Here is a 22,181-nt window from a genome sequence, read left to right on the forward strand (position 1 = left end):
GACTGAGACCTCAGCATGGAGCAAGGCGAGGGGGGGGGGGGGTGTTGTAGAGGAGGAGATACTTTTCTTTTCTCCTGCTTCCTTCTCCCTCCTGCTCCACTGCGTTTTTTAAACTTTCCTCTGTGTTTAGATTCCCCTTTTCAACCACAACCCTCCCCAAGCGCGCACACACACACAGGTACATGTTGTACTGCCCCCTCATTCCCTCCCCAGGAGGTCTAAAATCCCATCATCCCTCTATGTCAGTGGAACTGTTGCAATTATGTTCCCATTCCCAGGCCACCTCACTCCTCACACATCAGGCCAGCTGCTCCAGGAATCACAGTGGCTTATGGCCTACTCTCCCTACAACTCTGCTTCTTCGTGAACGCCATTTGTTTCACCCCCTCCACTGTCACGCGCACAAACCTATACGGTATCTATCTATCTACCTATCCGCGGAGACAACTCTGATGGAGTTAAGAAAGAGAAAAGTAGTGACGAAAGACAGAGAACACGAGCATGAATGACGGTGGGAGAGATGAAGCGTAACACTATCTGTTTACACGGGTGGCTGGCTCAAACCACTTACCACCAGTGATCTATAATGTTCTTCTGTCTCCCCACTGTGACCCTAGACACACACACACACACACACACACACACTTACCACTGCAGTTCATGAAACCAAGTTTTCTTTTTTTGTCTGATTTGTTGACAGATGTGCACTACTGACCAAAAAAATATAAAAAAAAAAAAGGATACACAGTGCAGCAAACACCATAAACAGGGATTGGTCCATGTGCTGGGGGGCTGACCTGAGCAGTCTCAGGGGCCTACAGATTGTTTGTTATAGCTTCCTAATTGCCTCAACTCCAGAGAGCTCCCCAGACTGCTACATCCAAACAGCCGCCTTTAGTAAAACTCAGCTTGTTTAAAAAAAAAAACAAAACATTTGAAAAAACTTTTAAGCATAAATGTTGATTTGTAGTGTCTAATAAAAGATACACTTAACGAAATTTAATACCTTCTGCTGTACAGTAAAACGAATGGTTATCTTTAGTAGAAGGCTTTCCCTTTGAACCAGCTGCAGGAAACAGTGAGTGTGTAATAACCAGACACAGTGTCAATACCACAAACCTGAATGCTGCTGATGTTTTTCCCACCCGCTGATACACCGTGGACTCCTTCTTCCTTACCTTTCTTCCACCCAGTGCAGCTGCTTGAATTTTTCATTTCATAAGCAACCTGAGATAATGCTGTTGGGATACACCAGTCAAGTGAAAAATTGCAGAAACTCAGAGCAAATTAGGATAAATTGAAAACCCCAGTGGGTATTTTCGAGATTTCAAGATATCGTTTTCTCATTAAAATTTCTATTTTGCCGTCAAAAAAAAACAAATCATAGTGTCACCTGTTAAAATCGAATTTATCTAAACCCCACACACAAAAATGCGCACTTCCTTGTCGTGCTTGTGACCAAGAAATGCCCTACAAACGTAACGTGATCTTAGCCTTGGACATGAGCACATCAGACAAGCGCAGTGAGGAAAACACAAGAAGTGGGCCATATGTGCCGTTGCACAGTGACCTTGGGTGACTCTCAGAAGCGTCTTCCTCTTAGACTGATTGCTAGGCAGCTGCCATGTCACCGAGCTGATGTGGGTGATGGAGGGTTTCCTTAACTCCATCCAGCAAAGGACAGGAAGACGGAAACATCGTGTCCTACAGCACCTGAATGTTAACTGTGGTCCACAGCTGTGCTGTATCACCCTCTGTTGGTAAAATTGCAGAACAGAATAATGGTTTAAAAAAAAAAGTGTGGCCTTCCAGCAACATACATTTGCTCACTGGCTAAAAAAAAAAGATTATTTCTTCAGTGGGAGTGGCAAAAGATGTTTGATTAGTTTATGGTCCATTCAATACAACAAACAGGGGCAGGTTCATAATGTGTGTGTGTGTTTGTGTTTGTATAGATTTCTTTCTATGGTTGTGAGGACAGTTTTTGGTTTTAAGCCATCGTTTTGAGGACATTTTAGGATTGTGAGGAAAAACGTCCTACCTGCTCAGGGTGAAGACATTCAGACTTCCACTAGATGGCAGCAGATTTCTTGTTACATATTCTCAGCTTCCAGTTCAGCCAAATGCGCAGAGTGATGCAAAAAATGGGCTCTGAGCTCAAACTTTCTTTTTTCTTTTTTTTGGAGAGACAATGCAAGATGGATTTATTTTTTTATTTTGCCCATATGAGCTGATTGGCTGGAAGTTTGGAGTAGTTGTTGCCCCCCTGCTAAACTCCGCCGTATAAAACTCATGATGATGTGAACGCCTCATTCTTTTGAAGCGCGCCGTAGATCCGTTTGATGGAGTTTGGAGGGAAAAAAATAACTTTAACGCTGGATTAACTTGAAATATCAGCTCTCACTGCTGAGTTCAGCCTGACTTATCAAACTATTTTGTGACTTTGTTTTTTTGTTTTTTTTTTTTCTTTTGAACATTTCTGACTTTTCTAACTGACCTCGGGACAAGTGATCTTTACGCACAGTTTGCGCCATGGCAAACTCCTGTCTCCAAATGACCGGCTTCCTCGTCAGCTGCCTCGGCTGGCTGGGCTTGGTGATCGCCACAGGCACCAACGACTGGGTGTTTATGTGTAAATACGGTTGGAACACCTGCAAGAAGATGGACGAGCTGGTAGCAAAGGGACTTTGGGCGGAATGCGTCATCTCCACGGGAGTTTACCACTGCCTCTCCTTCACGCAGATCCTCGACCTTCCAGGTGGGAGCTGCTGTTCACATTCATGCAACAGTAAAATGGTTTTAAACTCCTTATGCACCCTGTTTCATCACTTCATGTTAAGAAATGAATAACACTGATTTATTTCCAGCATTTATCTTAGATTTAGAGTAAAATCTATTTCCCATTCATCCATCCACGTTTTTCTGAAGATGAGCGTGTGTCTTTTTACAGCCTACATCCAGACCACTCGGGCCCTGATGATCTCAGCTTCAATCCTGGGTCTCCCAGCAGTGGGAATAATCCTCATGTCCATGCCCTGCATCAACCTTGGCAACGAACCTGAGGGCTCTAAGAACAAACGCATCCTCTTTGGAGGAGTGATCATATTTATAGTCGGTAAGAGGCTCAACCTTTTCTCTTTAAAAAAAAAAAAACCAAACAAACAAGCAAATACCATTTAGTTGGGAAAAGCCAGAATGTCATGGCCAGACGTGATGGAAAACATAGCAGGTAGCATGTCTTTGGACTCACATGGACACTCAGCTCCAGTCCAGCCTTTCAGTCACTGACCTTTTTTAATCCCAACTCAAATGCTTCCACGCTGCCAAAAAAGGAGAGTGCTGAATATGACTGTCTTCCTTCCCAGGGCGTGCAGTTATGGACACACACACACACACACATATATGTTTGTATTTCATTGAACCCTTCCCCCCGCAGATCCCATCACATTCCTCTCCTCCACCTACTCACCTCCACACCCATTGTCCTGAACCACATGGAAACTCACTCCCTCCATGGCCCACTGTTTAAAAATATTTGATGGGTGCTGCAGCATTTTCCAACACCCCTGCCCCTCAGAAGAAACTTTCACCTGTGTCCATGTTTAGACTTTTCCACTGTCCGAATTAGTCACACCTGAAGTATGCGTGCTTGTTTACGAAATCGCATTGCAGTTAAAATCATCCACCGTCTTTTTACTGCCTCCGAACTGGCACCGAAAATCATCCGAGCAACAATGTTTTCTTTCTTTCTTTTTTTTTTTTTTGCTGCCAGTGTCTTGTGATGCATCAGTTGGGAAGCTTTCAATTTGCACATTATCTCTTTCAGTCTCTGTGCATGCTGGTGCAAAATGTGCAAAATTTATTGGCAAAAAATTATGTTCTGTTTGTTTCTGATGCATATTGGCAATAATCCAACGCATACACGTGTCCCTGTCAATATTTGTACAGGAGCCTAAGCCCTTCTTCTGTCGTTAAAGGCTGAGCTTATATAACACCATTTAGTCTTTCTGAGCACCCACTGTGTTTCTTTCTCTTTTGTCCTGCTTGAAGATTAGAATAATATCGTAAAACTGCGATTTTTGAAATTATTCCTTCGGGATTAACACAAGAAATCTATGGTCAGGCTGATTCAGAACTTGGCCTTTCTCTAGCCCAAGTTTAATTGCATTTTATTTGCTGGAATTGCGCCTTTTTCTTGCCACCAGGCTATGATGGTGACCCAGCATGCATGTGGAAACGAATCTCCCTGTGCTCTGTGTAATTTCCCAGAACATGTGGTGAAGTAAGATGTATTCCGTGTTTATTTGATGCATCGGTACCATTCGGCATTCCCTTAGTACCTGGATTTTTAATTTTTTTTTTTTTTTATATTGCCTCAATTAATTCGTACCATTTTGCGTCCCCAGTGGGGTGATAGTAAATGCAAAGCTTTAGTTCTTACTTTTTCAACTTGTTTTTCGATGCCACCTTGATTCGCAACATTTGGTATCTCCAGTTTAACAGCTTCTCCATCTCTTCCTCCTCAGCGTTGTGCGGCCTGGTGTCTACAATCTGGTTTCCCATCGGGGCCTATCACGAGGATGGCCTCATGTCGTTCGGTTTCTCCCTCTACACTGGTTGGGTGGGCACTGTTTTCTCCCTCCTGGGTGGATCCATCCTCACCTGTTGCTCATCAGAGCCCTCCTCCCACTCCTATCAGGACAACAACCGCTTCTACTTGTCCAAACATGGAGGAGGGAACCCGCCACCCGCCTCCTCTACCAATCACGCCAAGAGCGCCCACGTGTGAACATGCAGAGATTCTGAATCCCAACACGGAGGTGTAGGGGACTGTAGCTATCTTGTATATAGGGAGATATACGCAACAGCACACAACACACATATTCATTTTCAACACAACATCTACATTCAAACCTAAACTGGAGGGAGGAGACACATGCACACGCTCAGCAATGTTGGTTTATGTGAAGGAAAATTGTTGAATGACCACGGAAACATACACAAAAGACACAGAAATACACAAAGGCTGGATTGTTTTTATACTGCAGAGCTCATTTTCCAGGTTCCTCATGTCGGGCGTGGTGACGACTCATCATGTTGTTACATAATCGTACAAGCTCCTGACTAACCGCCCGCAGAGGAGCCTCAAGGTCTAATCAGCTCAGGCCCTGTGGACTGAAATATCGATCTTCTCTGTTACTTCTATTTTTCTATCTTGCATCGAGGGTCCTTTGTCCTTTGAGTGCCTTTGTTGGAAAAAAAAAAAAGGGGGGGGGGGTTTAAATCATTTAATATCATCTTCTGCTGTTTTGATGAGAGCAGTGCATGTTTGCATCCAAAAGTGTGTTCCTTAACATTGTTAATGTTCATTCATTTCCTAATTTTCAGTGAAATTTAAGTAGAAAAAAAATGCATTACAGTTTATTTTCAGAGCCTCTGCTGAGAAACAGGAGGATGATGGGAACAGATTTCATAGCTTTACAACCTGAATTAGAGCCGCACTGCGTGCACCGTCTTGGGAAGAATGACCTCATAGCAAGCACAGACAATTTCATCCATCGCTCCGTCAGCTAATACCAGCAATGATTCTAAAGTTACCTGCAACATTTCTCTCTGACTAACCTGCTTCATTGTTTTAGATTTAAATACAGCAGAGTGACAAAAGTGTAGGTTATGCTGTGTAAATTTCCATGAAACATCTCCTCTCTTGAATAGAGTCGCTCTGTAAAAGGTTTGTTACTAAAAGATTGTTTGACTAAACAGATATCACCATCAGTATTAACAAAGATAAGCTTCTCTCAAAGGAACGTGATCACTTGAATGTTCCATATCTCAAATGTCCTCTGAAATCTGATATTCCCAGGCTGATGACACCAAAACAGATCCATATATGTAGACGTAGTATCAGCTGGTTATTTATGATTTTACTGATGTGCTATTTCATTTTTCTATAATAAAGAAATCAAATAATCAAAACTGCTTTGGTCTCATGACTATTGAAGGTTGTGTGTTCAGTCATAGCGGCAGTGTTGGTGTGAAAGTAAGCTGAGACGAGTGAACAAACATGAGTTCTTAATCATTTTTCACGTGTTTTTCGACCTTGAATTACTTCGGCAAAGAAGATCCTGTCCCTTAAACTCAAGCCAAACGCCATACTGCTGACCACACACACATCAGTTTTTAGCTGACTCTCTCATCATATAAAGGTCACTGAGTCATACCACAGATATTACATGATACTTTGGAAACAACATTGTCCTTATCACCACGTCACCTGCTCTTGTTGCACACAGAGTCCTACTAAATGACTGTTTTTCTACACATCATTTTGTCACTTCCCGTCATGTGTTTGTGAATTTCCTGGCATGCATGTGTGTGTGTGTGCAGGTGTGTTGTCTGTGTGTGGCCACGCAGGCGTGTGTGTATTCCCTGAAATGCTGTTCTAGGCAGAGAGCCCATCAAGCCCACAGGAGAGCAGTGGGAAGCTAGCGAGGAATCACGCTGTTGTTATAATATGTTAAATTGTTGCTTATCCACAACATCAACAACAACATCAATAACAGCAACAGCAGCAAAAAAAGTGTATAAGATCACAAATTTGAAAGGAGAAACACGTTTTCTTTTCTGGTTTTGTATTCCAGCATCGTGACTATTATTTTCTGATTAAGCATTTGATTTTCTTTACTCACGTATCCTTTAACCTGGTTTATCTGTTTCGACTTCTGCTCAGGACAGCTCAGCCTTGAATGTGAACAGTTTCCCGTCCACTCTGTGCGGGAAAGAGCAAAAAAAAAAAAAAAAACAAATCACAGGAATAATGCTACAGCTGTAGGTTTCCCAGGAAAAGGGAGTGAAGGTTATGTCTGCTTATCAAAACACAGTTGTTGTTCTGGTTTATTGAAGCCTCACTCTGATGCTCTGTTTCTATGTTTTTCTGCTGCTATGATCGATTTGAGTGAGAAACAAAAACTTGCTGATCTCCGTGATATATATTTTTTTTAATCCCTTGGATATGCTTTAACGATATTTTTATTTGAAGTGTTGATATCCTTAAAGCTAAAAAGAATCTGAGTTCAGTTTTAAATCTCCTGTCTAACGGGATGCTCTCTGAAGCTTCACTGATGACAGGCTGGGGAACTAATGACTGTTTTCTGACTGACCGTGTAAAAATACATCAGATTTCAGGTAAAAGATCCAAAGAAAACCAGACTGCTTCGTTGTGGCTACACAAACTTAAGGGAAGTCCTGCCTGCCCGTTTTAAGGCACAGTTTCTGAATATGGGCCGTGGTCATTTCGCTGACAACTCAGTACTTTGATTCGATCTTATAATTCATATTGAAGACTTGCTGTATAATCCAAAATGGCATCAAAGTCTGACTTTATACACAGTGGAACCTTTAAATTACCTGTTAATGTCATTGTAACTGTGCATCATCTGAGTGACAGCAACAGTTAGACATTTTGGCACATGCATGTATCCGTACTCTTGCCAAGAGTATGATGAGAAATGTTGAGGCTACTTTAAAATTTATAAAGCAATTTTAATCAACCGCAAATAATCTTCTCATCATACACTTGGCAAGTTCCCTTAACAACAAAAGAAATATAAAGCCCATCACCAGCAGCTTTTGTTGTTTAAGAGATTCAGGAGGCAGTTTACATTTTTAGCTCATCAACCCAAAACAAACCTGAAAGCATTTTCCTTTATAAAGAAAAAAAAAAAAGAATAGAAATGGAAAAAACATCTGGGTCATAATGAGTTCAAAACCAGATTTTTTTTCCCCCCAACACTTACAACCATGCATAACACCAATGTGTAACTAATCGTACATGTATGTATGTGTACATCCATCGTGTCTGTGAATAAACGAGCAAGCCTTTTTTTTTTTTTTTTTTTTGGGGTATTTGCAATAAATAACTTTCATTGTTGCATGGAAGCAATATCTACAACTCAGCAAAAAAAAAAAACACAAAAAAAAAAACCAAACAAAACAAAAGGAGCTCTCAGGAGCAAAATAATCACACTTATGGAAGAAACCATTTAAAAAGTCAACATAAAATAAAAAAAACAACAACTACATCATACAGTTTTGTGCCAAAATATACAGAAAAGGAAAAAGGAATATCGAGTCGTCGCGAGAGAAGCCAATCTCAACAAGTCCGACACACACTGACTGGACACTTGGCCACACAGCAAACACAGAGCACAGGAAGAACATGGCACGCCTTCTCCGAGACAAAATAAACAAATAGTAGCTGACTTTTAAAAAGCAATAGTGGCGGTATTTGACTTTGCTTTTCTAGTTTACCCTTTATGGGATCGTATTAAAATAGTTTCTGCATGTTTTCTGCAGTGCTCTCACTTCCAAAACCTTCTGGAGCGGCCATTTCCAAATCAAAAGCCTTCACAGGAAAGGATCAAGGTTTGCAAATGGGCTTTATCACTCTGGAGAGGCTACAGGCAGTAAAAATATATTTTTAGCTCCCAGGCCTCCTTGCGATTCAACAAATACACAGCTAGTGAAGGCGGACTATCCCCACCCTGCTCTTTTTGTGCACACCTACCCCAGGAGGGTCTGTGGATCGGAAACAGCTGTAGAAAAATACTTTACCCCCCCCCCCCAGCTCCTCCTCCTGCAATGCTGAACTCTGCTGATGTGGTCACTGGAGTCCGTACTAATGCCTTCAATCTTTCAATTAAATACTTAGCCACTAGAATTGGGAAAGAAATGAAATCCAATAACTGACCACTTTCCTATTGTCACCATGAGAAAGAGAGAAAAAGAAAAACAAAACGATGATCTGACATGATTAGCTTCTTAGCATCTTCAGCTCTGTTGTATCTTAAGTGTTCTCTTAGAGGAAAATGCAGTCTCCTGTGTGTCGAAAGTAAACAAACGTTGTTGACTTTGGCTTGCAGAGGTTGTGGTTTGGTAGAGAGGGAAAAACAGGAAGTAGGTATACTGTAAGTGGTTGAGGGGAAATGTGAGAGAAGTTGCTCCCCGCCACACACACACACACACACACGCACACACGCACACACACCGTTGTGTGTTTGCTACATGTTCTACTCCTGTTCCTAACAGAGTCCTGGTTCCCATACCTGGCTGGGATCACATAACGAGCTTAGTAATAAAAAAGGGAAAAAATCTTCTTACAGCTCAAAGAGTTCATTTATCACTTAGCATAAGCTAGCATTGAGCTGCAAAGTAAGAATATTTGACCCTGAATGAAAATGATAAGAGGACATAATGAACACAGTATCAACTCACTTGTAACAACCTCAGCAATGGTGGGGGGGGGGGGGTTTGTTTCTTTCTTTTTTTGTTCCAATAAACCTGTTAAATCTTTCCTGAGCTCAGAGGCCCATGATCCCAGGTATAAGAACCAAGCCTGCGTTTGGTTTGTGTTATATTATGTCTCATTGCGATCAGTTACCACATGCAAGTACAACATTTACAGTTTGGGCCTCATGCATGACAGCATGCTACACGTTCACCGGACAGTCACGTTGAGGCGCAGGCATAGACCGCAAACACGCATACATTATGTGTATACATACACACACATACACACACATACATACAGTACATGCACTCGTATGCATACAAAAAGAGCAGATAAGATAGAAAGCTGACTGCACAGTTCAGTGTCAGAGGCTTGGCATCGCCTGGATTCGCCTTCTTGTTTTGGCTGAGCTATGATTGCAAAGCAGAGTTGGGAGCTGATGTGGGCGGAGGGGGGGGTACAGAGATGTATTTTTGGATGTGTGCAAGATAAAGTGTGCAAACATTTTGGGATGTGCTGTCTTTGTTTTCAGACCGTGTTGATATCGGAGGATTCTGCAAAACCTCGGATCAGTGACACCGTTTCGAATATGTGATTCCTCCAGTTATTGAAATATCAATTTCGACATTATTCACACATCCAAAACAAGCGTGCAGTCCAGTTTGGGAAAAGCCTAACCCATGGAAAATAAACTTTAGTGTGGCAGCTAAAAAGCTTATTAAGGGTGAAAGATGAAAGATCAAACCAATGGGAACTTTGACTGTTGGCCTCAAGGCTGTGATTCCAATTTTAACAACTTTGGACATCATACTTTTAAGTGTCATCAATCAAAGGTCACAGAGTCATCCAATATCAGCACAACTCCCAGGGATTCAGCGGTCGGGTTTTTGGGATACGTACCACAAATATTTCACCGGACACCAACTTTGACATATATTACTACCTGAAGGAACCTTTTTTTCTTTTCTTTTCTTTTTTTTTTTTTTTTGTGTGGATGAAGATGAGAAAGGAGCAGAGGTAGGGTGGGGCTTTAGCGTGGCATCTTTTGATTTAGTGCATTAGACAAGTAAGGCTTCCCTAGAAGGGACAGATGCAGCAGCAGGGGGCACAAGGAAAAGTTAGGACAACAGTCGGGACAGACAGCAGCAATTGCAGGCGTGCCCCCCACCCTCAATTTAATATCTAAACAGTATATACTATTTGGTGTGTGTGTGCCATGAAATGGAATTAGACCCCTAACCTTGGCAGCATTAGCTTACATGTCCTACACACTGAGTGGTTCAGGACCATTATTTGTTTTGATTGATTTTCACAATACCTTGGAAACGATGTAGGTAACATGCAAAGTAGGATTTCAACACCGGCTACATCTATAACACCTGAAGAGGTAGGGACAATAGGAAGGCCCACTCAGACAACTTACGGCCTGAGTTAGAGCAAAACCAATGAGGACTCAGACGAGTGACAGCAGACACCCTGAGGTGTAACGGGAGCAAACGGATCGGTAGGTCACCAACAAACCAATCTCAGCTGTATCACTTGTGCCTTAGAGGGGTAATTCACTGCCGACATAGCCCGATGGATATCAAGAGGAGGGTGTGGTAGCAAATAGATGAAGGAAGGACTTGGGTTGGAAAAGCAAAGGAGTGGTGGAAGTAGAGGATGAAAGAAAAATAGACAAGAAGGCAGGAAAGAAGCAAAAATCAGAAGTCGGGGGGTTGAGAAGGGAGGAATTAGATTTCAGTTCACACCCTCACATCAATATATTAAAACAGTTAAGGTTTTTTAAACAATACATCTGCCATGAATATTTTTACTAAAACATTTATATGGGGCAAGATTAAAAGGTAGAATATGCAGGAAGTTAGGGTTGAGAAAAAAAAAAGAGAAAATCATCCCCTCTTGAAGATTATTTGCACAGTCCCCCTTCTGTTTTCCTCGGCACCTCTGAACTACATGAACTGAAAATTAATTCCTTCCCCACTCCGGTAAACACAGCAAAGAAGTGCATCGACTGAGAGGCAAACACACAAGAAATGTGACATTCATCACAACAAACCGTGCAGGTTGTCAGTTAGGATCCAACCTGTTCCCTCTCTGCTATTTTTTTTTTTTTTTTTTTTGTAGGTACGCCGATGAGCTGACAGGCATGTGTCATATTGCACCATGAGTCGCTTTTGCTGTGGGTGGAGCGACGCCGAGCTTCATGCTTGGGGCGGGGAGTGGAAAGAACAACAAAACGAAACAAATACTTACACATACACGGTAAAAACAATCCAAAGAACACAGTTTATATCTACACCTACGGACATGAAAATCAATGTAAAAGGTGGAGTTTGATTGCACGTACAGCCTCACCTGTACACAGGCAAAATTAGAAAACAGACATAATCAGAAACTCACGTACACCTACGGTAGATGAAGGCACTATTGCAAGCAAAGTCCAAGTACTATTTGTGACAGAAAACATCAACACCCTTTTCCCAATCCACTCCCGAGTCCCTTGGGCTAGATGTTAGGGGTCAGGGGAAATGTTTAGAGATACTCGGATTTTATTTGATTATTTTAATCTTAAGAAAGCTTTTGTTACGTTTAAGCACATGTGCGGCCCACATCCTGTCTGTTTAAAATGTCACAAGCAGAGACAGTCCATTCCAGACGTAGGAAATAACTTGGGCTCGGCATGCTGTCATCTAACTTTCCTGTCTGTGTATGTTAAAACAGGAAGAGAGGTGCTGACTCATCTGCCTCCCGCTCACCAACTTCTCTTCTCCTGTATCCCATGACCAGATAATAACATTTAACTGATTGCTGAATTCAAAGCTCGACCATATTTCTTGTGCCCACGCTTCTCTGTCTGGCGATCCCTCTTGTGGGATGCAGGCTCTGTCAAAGCGAGTAACAAGTGACTGTGATAAGACACTCATGACCTTGACGTCTGCGTTTGCTGTACGAGTAGGGGGGGAGTCAAGTGTGGTGAAGTAAAGTGAAAGAAAAGCCATCCACTGCCTGGAAACAATCTAGCCCAAGGGTTAGACATACAAACAAATACACACAAAACACACACACATACACACATGCAGGCATGCACACACGCACACTACTTTGCACGCACGCATACACACATCACTCATGCACTCACGCTACTCTTCCCCTCCCTTTCCCCAGGCAGCAGACAAGGCAGTACATTCAGGGTAACACGAAGTCAGTCCCTTCAGAAATCCATCGGGTCCTCCTCGGCGAGGCCGTGCTTGGCAATGGTCCTGCCTTCGCCTTTTGATGAGGTCCCCTCGCTTTCAGGTTTCGCCTGAGCAGGCGGAGTGAGGCCCGAGCCCCCCTCTGGTGCACCCCAGGGGTCAGTGCTAGGTGGGTAGAAATCGTCTTCGAAGCCGCAGAAGCCTTCATCCACACCTTGGTCGTAACGTTGGTAGGTGGAGGCGTGCACCTCGTTCTCCCGGGCCCTGATCTCCAAGGTGCTGTTCCACATGCCATAGCCGAAGTAGATGAGCACACCTGAAAAGACACACCTGATTGAGGAATGTATTTATATATCCATCCATGCAGAAGCACAAAAACAGATGCAGTGTGTTCGAGTGGCTTAATTTTAAGAGGTGAAAAAAATGGAAAAAGCAGAAAGGAGTAAACTCTGTACTGACTTTAAAAACATTCATCCAAGCTCTGAGTGAGCCAGAAGATCACGGCGATCCTACTCATGTGACAGAATAATATGCAGATGTACGTGAGAAAAACTGCTCTACTAGGCACAAATGACCCTGGTACAAACACACACTCAGACAGATACAGATGTGCAGACAGATATGACGGAGTCAGGAAATAAAAGAGAAATGAGACTTCCTTGTTCTTCCAAAGAAAAAGAAAAAGTGAGTAATTACACTCACTTTTACCCGGTCCCGATAAGAAATGAGTCATTTTTAAGACAAATGAAATTTACCACTTCCATTGTTTTAAGATCAAAGCGTTCAGTCCCCATTAATCCGGGATGGCAAAGATGATGTGAATCCTGTTTGACAATCTGGCAATGAAAGATACTCAATTTAAATGGAAAACCAGCATGCAGTCGTGCAGAGAATTCCTCCCTTACCCACGAAGCACCAGATCAAAAATCGTATCCAGGTGATGGCAGACAGTTTAAGCATGAGGTAAATGTTGACCAGCATGGCGGAAGCAGGTACAAAAGGCACGCAGGGTGCCATGTAGGGCAGCCGTTTGGGATTTTCGGGTTGCTGGAGGATGATGATGATGAGAAGGGCAATGACGATGATGAGGAAGATTAATAGCAGCAGAGCCCACCAGCGGCCCTCCCAGATACTGCTCGCTCCTGAGAGGAGAGAAAGGAGGAAGATGTCATTTATACAGCAGCTGCACTAATCTGTGAATTCTGCTTGTCCGTTTTTTTCAATGTTTTTCCTCACCAAAGATGATGAAGAAGCAAAAAACGAAGTTAACAATGAAGAGCAGCAGCACACACACAGTGACAGTTTTGCCCGTGGCCGGAGTCGGCCTGTCCATCTTTCCTGGGAGGCCCAGTCGGATCCTCAAGGTGTAATAGCGCGGTCCAATCAGTTTCTTCAGCCGCCGCGACATCCCACTCTCTGATTCCTCCGCCTCAATGCCAGTGGTCATATCTACCGTGCCGTAGTTTGGGTGGCTGGCGGTGTAGGCGTTTTTGTCTGGTTTTCCAATCAGCATCTCGTTGTCGCCCAGTGATGGCAGGTTTTTGGCTCCGCAGGTGTTGGTGGGCGGACCTCCGTACTCGTCGGCCTCGCTGGTTGGCGAGCATGCCTCCTTCTCGCACTCGGCCAGAACGCCTTCCTTCCGCTTGTTGTTCTGTTCTTCAGAGAGGAAGTTCACAAAGCCGTGGATGTCGCCTTCAGGTTGGTAACGTAACAATAGTACACAGAGACTCACCTGCAACCAAGAGGTTGGTTAAATTACTTAAAAAAAAACCCCAAAACGAAACAGTGGGCTGCTGGACGCCTGGTATCAGTGAGCAACATAACCTGACAGCCTCTTACTTGAATACTGACGACATGATTCCTGCTGCAGTTCCCTCCTTCACCATATGTGTTTACAGCCGTCGCTGACTAATTTGTTTTCACTTCCAAACTATATAAACAATCTGCATTAAATCACTCACGTGTCTCAGACTGAAGATGCACTCATACCCAGGTGAAAAACTATCACACTTAATTATATTTAAAATATATTTGAATCATGATGCATTTGCATTTCGATGACGCTGGTTGTATGGCATTAACATTGTTGTTCTCAGGACACTTCAAACATAAAGCTCGATGGAATATTAAGTGTGTAAGTGTCCCTACACAGCTTGCTTTCTTCCTTCCGCAGTTCTTTAACCAAAACACACCATTACACTTGAAGTTACTTTGAATTTTCCCCCCCACACACACATATTGTCTGTTATTTGAACAACGTTCCTCAGTATGATGTTCTTGTACATGGGTGACTGTACTGCAGTTAAATATGTGACAAACACGACTTCAACAAAATTGGCATATACTGGATCTTAAGTTTTCCAAGACCCACCCCCACCCTACTTCTGATTGGCTAGCGATGTTAGTTTGGTTGAGAGGGAAAGCTGCGTTACTCTCATTCCATTGGTAGGTGAAGTCAATTGACTGCTAAATAAATTAAAAATGCAATCCTACACAACCATCCATTTAATTTTGAAGCCTTTTAAGTATATTTTTGAACATACTGGTAGTCTAATACAATTGTACTGCACGTGTCTTTCAAATCAGGTGAAGGTGTGCTTGTGCAGGTGTACTACACCTTAAAATTTGTAAAAACCTGTTCCAATTTAACATACTATTTACACTTTAAGCGTACTGAAGTAGTACTCAATGACTACTTGAGCACACTTGATTACACATAAAGGCAACAAAAAAAAAAAAAGCATACACCATACTAAATGTGAACTTAAATGTGAACATAAATCAGGTATAGCATTTAGGGTATTGTGAAGAGGATCATGCTGTGTGTGCACTGGCTGTGCAGTGCATGTGAAAAGGTTAGAAAGCACAGAGAATTATTTCTTTAATGCAATACAGCTAAATATAGTGATTAAGCAGCAGCACCCTGCAAGTACCCATATGGCCTATCTGTATGTGCGGGCCATTATTAGCCCTCCACTCACCAGGGTGTAAGCCAGCAGGGTTCCTATTGACATCATCTCTATGAGGTCTCTGAGGCTGACTAGGAGAGACAGCAGGGCTGCGAGGAAGCCCGACACCACACAGGCAACAGCGGGGGTCTCTGTGTAGGAAGACACATTTGCCAGGAACCTAAACAGACACACACACACACACACAAAGATGAGAAGGTTGACAGCAGGTCAAGTGACATCCAGACTGATATAAGCAGCACTTAATAAATGTCTGCACTGACTTAAACAGCAGGCCATCCCCCGCCATGGCGTAGATGACCCTGGGCATGGGGAACAGGGACCCAAGCAGGGAGACAGTGAGTCCAGCTATGGAGCCAACGGCAACAATATACTTCGCAAACATGCAGCCGTGCACAGCGAACATCTCCATGAGCGGGGCGTCCTCATCAATCTCATAGTACGGTACCATCAGGGTCAGGATGACAGAAACCTGGATGGAAGAGGAATACATGAAGACACAGAAGGTTATTGTCCTGTGTCCTGTCCGTGGACGAGGAAGTTTTCAACAAAGCCAGCATATTGATAGGAATTCCCTGCATTCTGCATTCTCACGCCAGCATGTTTAGGAACACGGCACATAACATCATAGCAAAATGTTGTGTGTGTGTGTGTGTGTGTGTTTGAGCCTCACGTCTAATGTGTGAAATCATGCAGGGCCATCTGTCACAGATACCGTGCTGTGAACGAGGGATTTGCGTGAATAGATTACAGAAAGAGAGAGGAATAATAAAAAGACCAACCCTCACGGGGAGGAAGATGAGAGATCAGTTCCTCCCTTGCAGCCTGGTGCCCTTAAACCCCTTCGCCCTGCCTGACAATGTGTGTCAACCAGTTCATGCAGGCTCTAGAGGAAATCCTACAACAAATCCTGGTTATTTGTCTTTGTTTGAAAGGGCGAAACTGACACTGCAGTGCCCACTTATACTGACGAGAGCTCAGCTTGTACACATTCACATGAGTCCTCCCACTTTTGGAAACATGTTTTAGACATGAATTTTGCACGAATGTCCATCCTAAGTGTTTTTGTCCTGGCACCAGAGCGTGGCTGTGAAGTGATTCACTATAGCCAAAAAAAAAAAAAAAAAAAAAAAAAAAGAGTAAAATGATTCTAGATATAAAACTGAAGCAGAGAGCAAGTTTTTTTTTTTTTGGATGTGACTGAGAGACACACAGAGACGGAGAGAGGCAAGGTTTTCAAAGAGAGCTCTGAAGTTGATGTAATCCTTGTCCCCCCTGAACGATGCTGAAAAAAACTCCCCTTCCTGATAGGCTGCTGTTAGACAGTACCCATGGCAACAACCTTCTAGCGTGTCAAAGTTAAAAAAAAAAAAAAAAAAAAAACTCTTGTTCTGCGCGAGCTGAATTTGAAAGATCACAAATCAGATACACACCCACGCAGTTGGGAGTGAACGTGGTGGGGGCATATGTTTGATCTTTCCTGCTCTGCTGCAAAAACTTTGGGAAAAAAAGTTTGAGCCTGTGTTTGCAAGCGAACCCCTCTTTGATTCTCAACTCATTGATTTCTCACATGACGCACAAAGAATTGTTTCAAAGAAACAAACCATGTCGGTGGATGAATTAGAAGCTCTGATTACAACCTCTTATCTTCCCACGCATTGTATTTATTTGTGAAGTAGAAATTAAATTTTATTACACTGGAGCCATTAGGTCATTACTTTACCTCGGAGCCACGCTGTGCTGCAGCAGTGATGCATTGAGAAACAACATGAAGTTGCTTTGCATTCTTAACGGTCCTCAAATTGCTCTCAAATGCAAATAAAGGAAGGAAATTAGTGCACATGTAAACAGAATGCCCACGGCGTCCAAAATGACTCACAGAGACGTAGGCACTGAGGCAGGTGATGAGTGAGGCAGTGATGGCATAGGGGATGGAGGTGTTGGGACTCTTGGCCTCCTCTCCTGTAGTAGCAATGATGTCAAATCCAATGAAGGCGTAGAAGCAGGTGGCTGCTCCCTGCATCACCTGGGGGCAGAGAAGGTGCGAAGAGGAACGATGAGTTGCATGTTGAGTTGTAATCCGCTCGCTTAACGACTTAACGTTTTCGGGTGTACGTACCCCCGACCAGCCGAAGGGCAGGAACCTTCCCTCGTCCCAGTTCTCTCCGTTGACGAAGAACAGCCCGGCAATCATCATGAACACCCACACTATGAGGTTGACGACGTTCAGCACGTTGTTGAAGCCCACAGAGTTCTTCACCCCCAGAGCCACTATCACCGTCACCAGCAGTGCTATCAGCAGCGCCAGCAGGTCCGGGTACGACTGCTCCCCTTTACCTAAGGAGGAAACATAAACACAACTAAAAAAAAAAAGAAGACAGAAGCGTGGCATCTGTTCTTTGCCGAAATATCCTCCACCAAAGGAGGGTCACAAACAAATATATATATTTCGTTTTTAATAAGGTTGCCATTTGTAAGTTTTCGTTGAGACTGAACAGGGTTTCTTGCTGGGAACAGGCGGTGGTGATTTTTGCCTGATAGGAGCTTCAGCAGTTGTGTTGTTGGGTTTACAAGACAAGAGGCGATAATATGAGCAGCACTATGTCTTCAGGACCTGCTGGAAGCTACAATGAGTTTCTACCATAAAGTGACAAAACAGCCAAGAGAACCTGTGCAAACCTCAGTGATGGAGACAAGCGTGACCAGCAACAGGAATCCATTTTGATGCTATACATGCAATGTTTCTACTGGATTCATAAAGAAACTGTTTTTAATATAACATTGGTGATTTCAACCATTCATTCATTATTTAGTGAATTAAATGTCATAAATTTGACAAAAGCCCAACCGCCTCTGCGGATCTCAGGGTCATGGTTAAATCTTGGTTTATGTCCAAAGATGTTCACTTTCAAAATATAAGCTGTAAATGGTTTACTATAAAAAGCTGCAACAAGCAAAGATTTGTTTTGTTTTTTTTTTTAATCATAAATTATTCAAACGATTACTCAATTATTAGAATGGTTGTAAAAGTTGTTTGCCTTGTGTTTCAACCACATGCAGCTCGCCTGTTATAACAGAGATGAAATTAAACTAAACAACAAATGCCATGAAAGTAAAACTTTGGCACCATCACATTTGATATTTGCACTTTTGTTCGCTTATTTTTCTGAGAACGTTCAAGCTAAACAAATATCCGTTTGAAATAATAGCAACACTGTCATTCAGCATATGAACAAAAGATTTGTTTGATCCACATGGATCATTATAACAATCTGGAATTTATCAGACCACCCACCCGCAAAAAAAAAGGGGGGGGGGGGCTCAACTTTCCGAGCCGATGGCGCTGTTGGAAAAAACAGTGACACTTGTCACATCATACTTTTATATTTTATTTAGTTTTTTTATAAAATGCATCCCATCACTCAGCAGAGGAAAAAATAGCTTATCAGTAATTACAATGTAATCCAACTGTGGGACCAACTCTGTGCATGTCTGGAAATTAATGAGAAGTATTTTCAGCAAAATTCCACATTTTCAAAGGGGTGTGGACAAACAGCATTTTTTTTTTTTTTTTTTTTTTACGCAGGAAAAAGAAACAGTAACTTTCCATTATAATGTGGAACAGCTGGGCTTGCGTGACCATTGCCGCTCTTTTTTCAGTGTCTGACAGGAAAAGACTGTCAGGGTAGTGTCACCCAGATATGAACACAGCTCGCACATCACCTGTACTGTTACTCCAGATAAACAGGCACACACAGGCCCACCACAGAACTGCCAGGACATGGAAAACTGTCCGAAACTCAGTACAAACACCCCAGATGTTGCCTTCCAAAATGAAACGACGTTGTTCCCTGGAAAATGATGGTAGCACGGGTTGGATTATCATTTTATCATTTGAAAGATGTGGTGCTATTTGAAAAGAGCCACAGTCACAGTGATACAGATGACATTGTGCGTCTGTAATCAATACCCACTCTTCTGGACTATTTCTGCAGCTTGAATTACAGCCTTGCGGTTATACTTCCCTGCCAACCATTAAGATTTCAAGAAATATGATCCCCATCTCCCCTTTCTGCTTCTGACTTACTGTGTCGAAAATTGTCCAGTATTTTAGGTGAACTTGAACTTGGTATAAATGACATTCATCATCCATAATCCATTGGACATATATAGTAAACTCTGTCCTTATTAGCACATGAATGTAGTCAAAAGCCAAAAATGACCTTGACCCTTGACCTCCAAAATCTAATCCAAATGCCAAATATGATTGGATTCCTTCAAAGTGTTTCAGAGATATTGCCTTGAAGATAATGAATAAAAACCAGAAAATCATAATGAAGTTCTAAGTGACTAAAATGGCAATTCCATTGTGATCAAACAAAGCAAAACATTCTCTCTTTATGAAAGAAACATTTTAATTTAGTCGTAGCTATTGTAAAAATATTGTATTTGCTATGTAATAGAAATTCTTTTGTATTGCATGATAGCATGAATCCCTTAATGTACCCAAAGCTGCAGCTACGAGCTCATATTAGTCCAAAACGTGACACAACAACAACAACAAGGGTGAAACACAATGTTCGATCTCCTCTACAGGCACACATCCTTTGTTCCACTCACCCAAGCCATTGAGCGTCCCAATGTGTGTAATCATGAAGTTGCTGATGCTGTGATTGGCCAGCGAGTCGGCCATGCTGCTGAGAGCCGACGCCCCGGCCGCCGTGCCAATCAGATACTCCAGAATCAGGTTCCAGCCGATGAAAAACGCCACGAACTCTCCCACAGTCACGTAGCTGTATGTGTAGGCTGAGCCTGTGGTCTTTGGCACACGCACACCAAACTCTGCATAACACACTCCTGTGGGGCAGAGGGAGAGCAACACAGACGCACACGCATGCAAACACACATATCAGTGAGATGTAGGTGTGGATAAAAACATTTAGGTTATATTAAGTGATCCCTTAAGTGCCTCTTATATTACAGCTTTGCCTTTACCATGGCTTTGCCCTTGTCATAATTGCATGGTTATTAAAAGGCTGTTCATATAAATCATAGTGTAATTATGATAAGCCTGCCAGTAACCTCTATACTGCAGCAAATTATATGTGATAGTTAATTTAGCGTGCGTGAAGGAGTAAGAGACAGTGAAACAGTATTTAAGGCCAGAACGGTGTCACTGCATGCATGCGTGCATGTGTCTGACCTGAAAGTATGGAGGCCACGGCGGCGATAATAAAGGAGACGATGACCCCTGGGCCAGCCATCTCCTTGGCAACCAGTCCAGAGACCACATACATCCCTGTCCCGACACAGCTGCCGACGCCCAGCGACACCAGGTCCACCGTGGACAGCACCCGTGCCAGCCTGGTGCCATGGGAGCTGGTGCCCGACATGGCCGAGTCCAACATGGACTCCACAGGTTTGGTCCTCAGGACGCGGGACGCAAAGGCGTTCCATGACGCGCCCCACTGTACTCTGCGAGGGTCCAGCTTTCCTACCAGGCCGCTCATGCTGAGAGCTAAAGGTCAAAGGTCGGAGTCAAAAGGAAGAATTTCAACAGGAAGAGTGAGGATTCTATTCCTTTTGTTTTGTTTTGTTTTTTTCAGTTTTTCTTCAGCAACAATTGTTTAGAGGACTGAGAAACCAAAAGAGGATTTATTCCTTCGCCAAATGATGGAAGAAGCTCTTGCCCACTGTGCTTCTGTTTTCTGCTTCCTCTCTCTCTCGCTGTCTTATCGTGGTTCAGTGGATTGCCATCTCAGGATTTCTCCACATGGTGACAGAGAGTTTTCTGAAAGACAAAAAGGAATGTGACATATTGCCTTCTATTCTTTGTCCGAGTATACACACCACAACACAAGACCCCTAACGGTGGAGCTGTATTATATCATTCTTCTCAAATGGAACATACCTGGATGAGGAAGCAGCTAATTAGCAGTCCTCTCCCTGTAGCCCTGTTGCTATAGTAGCCATGCTCAAGAGTGATGACAATGGATGCTAAATGCCTTTCCCCGGGTTTGTATTAGAGCGAGAGAGTCGCATGCATAATCATCTGTGGATGCTTTTACAACTCGTCTTAACCTCCAACCCTTAAAGTTTCTTTGGAAAAGATTATGAAGCTGAATATGAAAGTGAGCGGTGAGTAAAACATTTGCGTCATTTATGCCGAATAACTATGATTATATGTCAATGGGTTATCACACTTTCCCGCAGCTTTTTAACCACGTCTCTTGTGCCATATGAGTAGTGGAGTGACAAAAGATGCTCCTGTGAAAAGGGAAATTTTATAATCATTAATTGGAGGCCAGTCCATCTCTCCCTCTCTCCTCTTAACAGCCGTGAACTAACACTCACCATTCAGCCGCTCTGAACAAGCGCAAGTTGCTGAACAAACACACCCACACTCACATAGCGCACACTCCAAATTGCCTCTCAGATATAATATGAAACACTTCACTGATGACTGCAATTACCCGGCTATTTAACCTGAGTAGGCCTGAATTGATATTGTCGCTGCACATATCGAGGGTATGTGAATGTGTAGTTACAGAAAAAGCTCAAAAGGTGATTTAATTTGAGCGTGATGGTGCGTGCCAGTGTGATGTATTGTGATTATATTACAATACAATCTGATTTCACTGCTTGATTTCCAAGAAATCCATGACCTGGCACGCTGAAGTGATGCAGACAGATGGAAATGGATGCCTTTGCTTATCTGTTGATTAG

General features: G+C 42.9%; 2 protein-coding genes across 5 annotated transcripts in view; one reads left to right on the forward strand and one right to left on the reverse strand.

Annotated features, from left to right (window-relative positions):
• The first annotated feature begins 2,532 nt into the window (after positions 1-2,532).
• cldn11a (claudin 11a) lies at positions 2,533-5,410 on the forward strand. Its single transcript, XM_029493932.1, has 3 exons — positions 2,533-2,758; positions 2,951-3,115; positions 4,527-5,410. Exons 1-3 carry the CDS (start codon positions 2,533-2,535, stop codon positions 4,787-4,789), a joined length of 654 nt encoding a protein of 217 aa, XP_029349792.1. The 3' UTR covers positions 4,790-5,410.
• A 4,810-nt stretch (positions 5,411-10,220) lies between these two features.
• slc7a14a (solute carrier family 7 member 14a) overlaps positions 10,221-22,181 on the reverse strand; it is a 29,220-nt gene continuing 17,259 nt past the window's right edge. For all 4 annotated transcript variants that reach the window (XM_029494213.1, XM_029494214.1, XM_029494215.1 and 1 more), the window contains 9 exons: positions 20,659-21,246; positions 20,076-20,312; positions 17,575-17,792; positions 17,335-17,481; positions 15,719-15,927; positions 15,468-15,615; positions 13,723-14,218; positions 13,392-13,628; positions 10,221-12,802 (listed from right to left, as the gene is read on the reverse strand). In XM_029494213.1, the coding sequence (XP_029350073.1) occupies positions 12,504-12,802; positions 13,392-13,628; positions 13,723-14,218; positions 15,468-15,615; positions 15,719-15,927; positions 17,335-17,481; positions 17,575-17,792; positions 20,076-20,312; positions 20,659-20,965 (2,298 nt within the window). In that variant the 5' untranslated portion in view covers positions 20,966-21,246 and the 3' untranslated portion in view covers positions 10,221-12,503. The remainder of the gene's footprint in view (positions 12,803-13,391; positions 13,629-13,722; positions 14,219-15,467; positions 15,616-15,718; positions 15,928-17,334; positions 17,482-17,574; positions 17,793-20,075; positions 20,313-20,658; positions 21,247-22,181) is intronic.

Source organism: Echeneis naucrates, chromosome 22 (assembly GCF_900963305.1).
Source record: "Echeneis naucrates chromosome 22, fEcheNa1.1, whole genome shotgun sequence".
Classification (NCBI taxonomy): domain Eukaryota; kingdom Metazoa; phylum Chordata; class Actinopteri; order Carangiformes; family Echeneidae; genus Echeneis; species Echeneis naucrates.